This window comes from Drosophila tropicalis, unplaced genomic scaffold (assembly GCF_018151085.1).
Source record: "Drosophila tropicalis isolate 14030-0801.00 unplaced genomic scaffold, ASM1815108v1 contig_1187, whole genome shotgun sequence".
NCBI classification, from domain to species: Eukaryota; Metazoa; Arthropoda; class Insecta; order Diptera; family Drosophilidae; genus Drosophila; species Drosophila tropicalis.
Genome location: NW_027172559.1, coordinates 1,693,579 through 1,702,818, shown reverse-complemented (window position 1 = coordinate 1,702,818; position 9,240 = coordinate 1,693,579). Strand labels below are relative to the sequence as shown.

Here is a 9,240-nt window from a genome sequence, read left to right as displayed (position 1 = left end):
ACGCCTTGGACTTCCCCGCCCACTCTTCTGCCTGCCGCCCTAAACCACATCTTTCTGGTCTCCTAGTGCTGCTGCTGTTACTCCCCCTCCTCCTCCAACAACGGAAGCTGCTCATTTCGCGTTTGAATGGTTCGCTCTTTGTTCGCTCAGCATGCAGTTTTAATTGTTTTGTCGCTAAAATATGTGTTGCATACTGCACTAACCCGTTCCCCCCGTCCCTGTTGCCAGTCACCGCCTCTTACTTCATACTTTATGGCATTTAATTTGCTGGAAACACAAACAAAAATAAAAAAAAGCACCACCAAAATTCTATTAAATAAATATAGGTTAACAACAAATGTTAGATGACCGCACATAAACTTATTTTATTCACTACAATTTTTCTATTTTTGAAGTTCAAAGCACTCGAATAGGCGATTTGGCTTAAATAGTCCATATTCACCATTAGTTGTCACCGAAGGCTTATAGTTTTCCAAGTGACCCATTGTGTCCTTTAATTGCTTGTCCATATCCTCATCTTCCTGCTTTTTGCTAATGCCACCGGCCATATAACATTTTCGCAAGCGAATACGTTTCGCATAATAATTAAACTTTTTCTCTCCATATTTTGCAAGAGTCTCCTTATAGATCTCGCCATAGCGTTTATAGTGCTCTGCCTGTTCGATGGGATACCATGAGAAATATTTCTTCCAACGATTATGAGTCTTTTCGATTTGTTCATCCGCTCTGCGATGCTGAAGCAGCTGTTGTGTAGTAATCAACTCGTGGGTCATCTTTTTAAGTTTTTTTTTTTTTTTTTTTTAATATTTTTTTTGTTTGTTAATTGTGAGTTTTAACTTGTAATACAAAGTTAATATGAATACAATTTAATGCCAAGATGATAAGTCATAATTGTCTATTAGAGCTGAATAAATTATTGAGCTTATTATTTAGCATCTTATTTATATTGTATAACAGTGTTTTCCTCTACTTAAGAACAGAATCTATGTAGTTCCATTCTAGCAATCCATTATATAAAAAGTCTTAGTAAGAAGAAATAACTTTCCTTCATCTTATCCTTAATGATTGTTTTCATCTTCTTTACAATACGATACAAAATCGATCTATATATGTGGGGATGGTATGGTAACGCTGTAAGGCCAGACCTACTCCCGAAGCAGCTGATCGACGAGGTGGCAAGGAAAGAGAAGACGATGTGGCAAGGCAGAGTTGAAAACGAGGAGTCTGGAGAAAACGACGAACGAGGAACGACGTGTGTGTGTAAACGATGCAAGAGTATTTCAATTAACCTTTTAAAATTGTTTAAAATCAAATAATTAATATATCTTAAATATAATAACTTCCTAAATAAAATAATAATATAACAACAATTATAATTCTTGTCGGCACAAATCCCACATATATGTATGTATGTATATAAATCATGTCATTTAGCTCCTTCTCTTTCCATTTTTGTATTTAATGAAACGGAGCCAAGTCTTTGGCGTTGATAGTTTTAAATTGATCTAATCCATTAGGCCCACTAACATTTTTGTATTCGCATATATTCGCACATTTAATCGAAAATAATTTCTTTATTCGAAAATTTCATCATCATTAGGTTATTTCCATTCATTTTTTATTGCTGCTGGCACTTTTCATGTGTGCCGGATTAGAAATCCCCCTTCAACAAAAAAAAAAAGGGGAAAAAAGAAAACGAACAAATCCTCTCAGTTACGCCCATTGCAAGGGGCGTTTTTTTATTGCCCGCTCACAGGAACATTGATGATTTTTATTCCAACCATTTTGTTTCCCTTTCATTCTATTTTTTCATACACTTGCATAAAGGCATATCCATTTCAAGGCGCAGAAGTTTGCCATAAAGAAAAACTTTAGAGAGAATATTAAAGAGAAATAAATTAAAATTTTCTGATAAAGCTGAAATCTGATGCCAATTGTTAGGAGAACTAAATTTACTATATTCTATATATATATTTTAGGATATACTGATGCAATTGTCTATGGTAGTCTTTTTTTAACTATTGCTTTTAAAATTTATTTTAGTACATTATTTCATTGGAAACTCTATCTTCAATAAAAAAAAAGATTTTGAATTCAGTCAACTGACTCTTTTTCTGGTTTCTCAAAAAATGACTCTCTATTCTTATTTTAAAGAACTAAAATTGCGTAAAAGGGTATAAAATTCGCCTATTAAGCAGAAATTGAGATTCGAATTTTTTTTTTTTTTTTTTTTTTTTCGTTGGTTTTTTGCTCCTCGCTGGTTTCTATTAGTTTTTTGTGGCTCTGTGATTTTGAGGCTTTGCATTTTATTTCATTTATATTGCATGTTTGCATATTTCAACTTTGATTTATTGTTGCGGTTGGTGGTGCTGTTGTTGCCGCTGCTCTTTTCAATGGGTGTGGCACATCGGTTATAACTTTGACTAATGCAGTGTGCCATTTCATTTAGCAACAAGTTAGCCGAATTTTAACTTTAGCTTCAGCTTTAGCGTCAGCATCAGCTTCAATTCTCTGAAAACTATCACAAACACTTTGTGCTTCTTCCCTATTTTCGCCTTATCTCTATGTGTGGGGAGTGGGGTGGATTGGTCGTGGACATGGAGTTGGTTGGTTGTTGGCTGCTCTCTTTTGTGACAGGCGTTGGCAAAACTTTTTAATCTCGTTTACGTTGTGAAAATAATAAAATTAAAGCTGCTGCAACAACAGGGACGGCAGCAGCAGCAACAACAAGAACAACAACAAAGGCAGGAGAAGCAGCAGCCAAAGCAGGTGCCAGATGCCAGGTGAAAAGTTGTGGGCGCGCTTTCAATACGCCATTTAAACTGATAATTGTTTCGTATAAATCATTTTGGTCGACACACAAATGACCTTCGCCACAGCATCACCAGCAAGAGCAGCAGAAGCAGCAGCAACGCGGAAAGTTAATTAAAAAATTGTGGTCCTGGCTTTTGTGTAAGTAGCCCCAGTCAAATAAACTGCAATTCAATTAGGGATGCGGCCATAAATAAGCCGCATACCTCCTACCCTTACAACCAACCAAACACCCACCCATCCAAACACAGACACACACAGTCAGAGAAAGAGAATGACAGAGAACTGTAGGCATATTTAGGTAAATATTATTATAATTTCTCCACTTTTGCTGCGGTTGCCCGGAGAGAGCACATGAAACACAGATAAAACGCTTTTTGGCCTTCGCCTTTTCTTGGCTTTCGCTTTGCTTTTTTGTGGTTTAATCTTTTATAAATAACAAATGGCGCAAGTTGGTGGCCAGTTTTTTTTTTTTTTTTTTTTTGGTGGCCCTAAACCGATCTTGTATTTCTCTTCTTCCTGTCTGTCGCCACAAAAGTTTAAGTTTATAATAACAAAAAATGAGATCCAGAGATAAAAGTCTATTCATCGACGCGTCCGACGTTGGAAATACTCAGCACTCGGTTGTCATATTGGCAAGCTTCAATTTCTAAGCCTTTAATGGACTTTTAAGCTCTCCAAGATAGTCCTTCGGTTTGTAGAAAGGTTCAGCCAGTGAGTGAGTGAGATGTTAAATAAAAACTAAAATTGAATATTGAATTCTGGACACATGTAGAATAGAAAATTATTTGATCTACCAAAATCTAAAAACCATATAGAAAATATCATTAAATTTATATATTTTTTCATGTATCAAAATCGAAGTCCTTTTAATTTTAAGAATTTATTTGCTTCTCAAATGAATTTATGCCTTTGAAGTTAGCTCATTTTGTCCGAAAGTAAATGCTCCCTCTTTACCAAAGTCTTTGGTACAGGGTATATAGAAGAAATATATGTTCTTGTATATAATAGTAAGTATGTATATATATGACATACATAAGAGAACACACAAAGTGTTGTATACAAATGCGAAAATTCGCTGTGGCAACTTTTGGGCTAAAGTAATTATTTTTAATAATTGACTCGACGTTGTTTGGTTTTTTGTTTGCTTTTTCTTTCAATATTTTTTTTTGGGGTTTTAATTTTTTTTTTTCTTTCTTATTGTTGTTGTTGTTGGCTTGAACTTTGAACTAATTTGGCAAAGTTTTGCTTATGCTGGATCTCTGGCTGTGGCAGCTGCTTTTTGCTTGTTTCTTGTTCTAGACCACAACGCTTTACTCAAACTAATTAAATTTATTGGTCTGCAAACATTTTTCTATAATGCATTTTTACATGCATTACTTGCTTTCAATAGAGCATTTATAATTATTCTAAAGAAGAACGCAAAAAAAAAAAAAAAAAAATTAAATTAAATTTAAAGCCAAATTCCTCTGGTTTTTTGTACCATTTTGTTGTTGTTTTTTTTAATTTGTCTGATTTTGCTAGATTGTTCATTTTTATAATTTTAGTTAATTCAAATTAAATGACTCACAATAGCTTTGGTATCTGTAGCTAACGCATTTAATTTTATGCCAATGTTGTGAGAAAAAAAAAAAAAACAAATGTAAATTGCAAATTGCAGGCAACAATTAAAAATGAATTGCATTTTTATCTAATTAGATAACCCAATACAAATATGGCGCATAATTAATTTGCATTTGCCCATTCCAGTTTTTTTTATCTTCACCTGTTTTTTTTTCTTATTTTGCCTTTTAGTTAATAATAGCAAATATTTGGTACACAACAAAAACGTGAATTTAATTTGAAAAATTATAAATTGCATAGCAATTTATTGACTATGAAAATATTTATCTAATTAATTGAGGTCAAAGGTTTAAACAATTCTGTTAGTTAACAGATGTTCAATGCAAAAAATTGATTTAGAGACCTAAACTATTCATTTATTTAAAGACATATCATTGCAACAGAGAATATGTTCAATACTAGGTCAATATATGTGGGATGAGCATTTGCTATGTGCATCAATCCCACTGTACTCGAACACGAGAGACGAGACTACGATCAAAGATAGAACGTGAGCGTGTGAGAAAAGACGATCAAAGTCGGAAGACGAACGAATGAGAGATGACACGAGAGATGAAGACGGACGTTTTTGAGGTCTTGCGTCATAGTCAGATGCAAGGTCAAGTCGAGTACCGTAGAAGGTACTATGTATAAGTCGTGTGTCAAAGTCGGACACTAAAAGTCGAGCGCCAAAGTCGGGTGCGAAAAGTCGAAGCATCATAGACGGACGCCAAAGTCGAGCCGAGTTAAACATCGATTGTCATTTAGCATAGTGTAATCTCTATTTATACGTATTTTCATATAAACCCCCTAGACTATAATTATATCGTAAATAAAACCCCACATACATATCTAATAAATGAGATCAAAGTCAGTTGAAACTTTCTTTTTGTACAAACAATTTAAAGATTTTTGCAGTTTAGTTTTTAACTTAAAGCACACCAAGTGAAGAAATACGGATATCCCAAAGCAGTTGGTCATAAAATGTAAAATATTTGCATTTGCTTGACTCGGGCTGTGGTTAAACTCACACCATTTGGCCCCCAAAAGACGGCAAGAACACACATATATACATATGTATTTACATATACACAAGTATATTTGTGTGTGTAAGTAAATATAAATGTGCGTGTATTTGTACCGGGTGGCGTTTTAGTGTAATTTCCGCAATCATTTCCTTACAACATTTTATGCCATGGCGCGTTGTATTGATATAAAGAGGCTAGTCGCATGTCTCCGCTTCACTGAACGACTGACTGACTCACTGACTGAATTACTAACTTTAACCTTGACTAACTGATTTCATGTTTCATATTTGAATGTGACTTGAATTATGCCACCTCTCCTCTTTCTAGCACTCTCTCTCTCTCTCATTCTCCACTCTTTTATGGCCAAGGGAAATGTAGAGTTTTCGGCTTGGCCAACTTTCACTTTCATTTGTATGCCATTTAACGAAAATTGCTGAAATTGAATTATGGGCATTCGCTGCATATTTTTGAGCCGACTCATTCTCTTCTTCGTCTCTGCTTGCCCGTTTGCCCCTCTTTGTCGTAGTCGTCGTCACCGTCGTCGACGTTGTCGGTTCCTTCAAATGCTTTTGCATTAAATTTATAGCGAGCAATAAAGTTTTGCGGTTGCTGGCAAAACTTCAACGCGCCAAATACCGCAGGGCAATTACAACAACGGTGGGGCTGAAGGAGAGGATAGGATGGAGAATGGATGATGACCAGTCCAGTAACGAAATGCTGAACCAAAAAATATACATGCATAAATATGTTGTCGGCTTGTGCATCAGCTGTTGGCTTTGCTTTTCTTTTTACCCTCTCCCGTTTCTGGCCAAGAACTCGCTTCATTTCTCTCCTGTTCTCTTTTTGGCCAGCATATACATAGAGCACACGAGTTTTATGAATAATATCCTAAAGGCATTAATTTTCAAATTGGATATTTTTGCCCATTTCGCCGGCGGTGCACAAGTGTAAACAAGAGTAAATACTCCTACATAGTATACACACATACACGCAGAGAGTGAGAGCAACAACATCAGCATTGGCATCGGCATCAGCAACGTATCATGCCTTATAGCCATATGGGGTAACAGACCGTAAAGAGCGAAATATGTGTAATATGATTAAATTTTATCAACAACCAACAAACGGGGGGTGTGGCAACAACAAAGCCAAAAACCAACAACAACAACAACAAAAAACTCATCCTAAAATGAAAGGAATGAAATGGAATGAAAAGGAAAGGCATACAAGGAGACCAAGTAAAAGCACGTTCCTGCAGAACTTCGTCGGCTTTCATCTATAAATGTATGGGCCTTCATAAGTACCCTTATATTTATATGTCTCTTTCCCCCTGTCTATCACTGTCTGTCTCCCTTCTTTTTTTTCCGCTCTGTACATATGCGTTTGTATGTGGCAATGTGTTATTTATTGCTCATTTATGATTCGGATGCGTGATATTTGTGAATTATTGTAAAAGACCAAAACCGACTTCTGCCTTTATTTCCATCGCCAGTGACGGATTTACACTTTCTGTGTAACAGTTGTCCTGCTTAAAAAGAGACGACAAGCCTTTCCACTGAAAAACAATGTTTTCTAAGTGCCCAAAAATGTATGCTATATTTTTGATTCAAGTCGAATAATGCTTATACAAAAAAAGGTTGTCTAAAATACTTGAGTTTTGCACTAAAGCAAAAGACTTTAGTTTAGGATAACATTAATAATCCACTCCTGTATATCTTTTGCATATCACGCCCTGAAGCCCTGGTGGGTGGTTGATTTGATGTGCATGCTAAATAGCTTTATGGATTTTGCTTTTGATTCATTTGCTTTCTGAGCAAAGTTAAGTGTTAAAATTTTGTTTGTATTTTATTTTGTGTACCCAAAAATGAGAAACAAAAGAAATTCTATTAAAGACTTTTCATTTTAGATTTAATTTAAAACAAGTGGATATAAATATTTATACTTTTTAAAACAAACAAACTAGAAAACAATTGCAGGTTGTGGCTATAATCTCTAATTCATGCTCACTCCCAAATCGATTGAACCTTTACCTTTGCTTTGGATTTTCGTCAGAGAAATCTAGGATAAGTCCTCGTTGCAGACATTGTTTATTTAATGAGCAAATTAGTTTTGAAGTCTATATTTGATTGGAATACTTTGCTGTTCTTTGGCAACTGGTTTGAAAAACATTCCGATTTGAATTTAAAAGCACTTTATTTCCAAATTTCCATGACCTTAATGAATTTATTGTCATAGAAATCTTACAGTTTATGAAAATATAATAGTTTTTGACATGCATTATATTATATATATTTCAATGGGTTTTACTTTCTTTGAGTGTCAAAGCAAATAAGCAAAGCTTTTGCATAATAGGATACTCACATTCAAAATGCATTCAACATTTCAGAAAATGTCAGGAATTGCGACAGTTTTAATCTGATCAAAAAAGTTTCTCGCCTGGCACTCATTACACGCAGTCTCAGTCACAGCTTGAGTTTTGAGTTTCAGTTACAGTTACAATCAGCATGCGGCTGCTGTCATGTCACGGCCGCAATCAACACAAAACTGTTGCCTGTCGCTTGTTGCTGGTTACTCGTTACTGTTGCTGGGTTGCCGGCTGTCTGTCTTTAATTTCAATTTCATTCTGAACTTTTAGCATATTACGCGTATCGCATTAAATTGACAACTGTTGCTGCCGTTGTTGGAGCTGTCATTGTCTGATTGAATTTTGATTGTTGGCATTTTTATGTATGTAACTTAAATTGCATCTGCATCTGGATTGCATTGCCATACTGGCTGCAATTACGCTGACAACTTGTCTCCGCATTGTTGTCATGTGCAACTTCATTTTGTGGCGCTGATAAATCTAATCAGTGTCGCGGCCGCCCAAGCCAAGCAACATTAAGCCGCAGAGCATGCCTTGGCTGTCCGGACGTTGGGTGGCAAAGGGGGGCTGGTAGGTGGTTGAAGGATAAAGGACTAGTAGTAATACTGCTGGGCATACCTTAAAGGTTAACGTTAAGCAAAACTTTTACAACTTGTCAGCGCTGTAGCGTTGACTGGCGGGCAAAAGTTTTTACTTAAATTTTTTTTGTATTTTATTTCCCTTTGCTCTTTCTTTCTGTGTGGATCGTTCGTTGACTGGTTAGTATATATGTATGTATGTGTGTATGAACGTTCGCTTCGGCAACAATGCACGTAGTAACTTTTTATTATTGTATTAGCAAAAAGTTTATTTTTGCTCGCTTTGACTTTATACTACAGCTGTGCGCACTTCGAGTGCCTGCGAGCAATCGATAGTTGTCTAAGGCGCAACTGTACTTAGCCAGCTCGCAGCATCAGCTTTAGCTTTCAGTTTCAGCTTTAGCATCAGCTCAGCCAAGTTGCGAAAACGAAGCGTTTTGTGGCCGATGCTTTAGATTTAATTTGGCAATGCAACACGCCCATGCACACGCCCATCGAACAGCAAAAAGGACGAGGCGCTATTTTGACAAAGTGGCCAAGTGAATATCTCTGCGTGTGTGTATGCCTGTGCATGTGGTGTATATGTTAGACTTGAAGTGTACAATGGGCATTATTTTGGCTCCAGCAAAAACTTCGACAAATTGTGATGAACTAGAGAAGACTTTTAAGCTTTTAATTGCAATCAATTGTGGTATATGAAATCTATTTCTATAACTTACTTATCAGATGTTGTGCTTTTTAGAGCTACGTATATTCTAAGTCTCAACTCCTAAACAGAATTAATATCTGAAGTAACGCCACTTACCTAATGCTTAACTTTATATTCCAATTACCTAACATTTTTGCTTTATTAGAT

At 35.8% G+C, this 9,240-nt stretch overlaps 1 protein-coding gene across 1 annotated transcript; it reads right to left on the bottom strand.

The window, feature by feature from the left end:
- Positions 1-383: 383 nt before the first annotated feature.
- On the bottom strand, positions 384-773 carry LOC137577462 (uncharacterized). The gene has a single exon (XM_068290947.1). It carries the CDS (start codon positions 771-773, stop codon positions 384-386), a length of 390 nt encoding a protein of 129 aa, XP_068147048.1.
- Between the last annotated feature and the right edge of the window lie 8,467 nt (positions 774-9,240).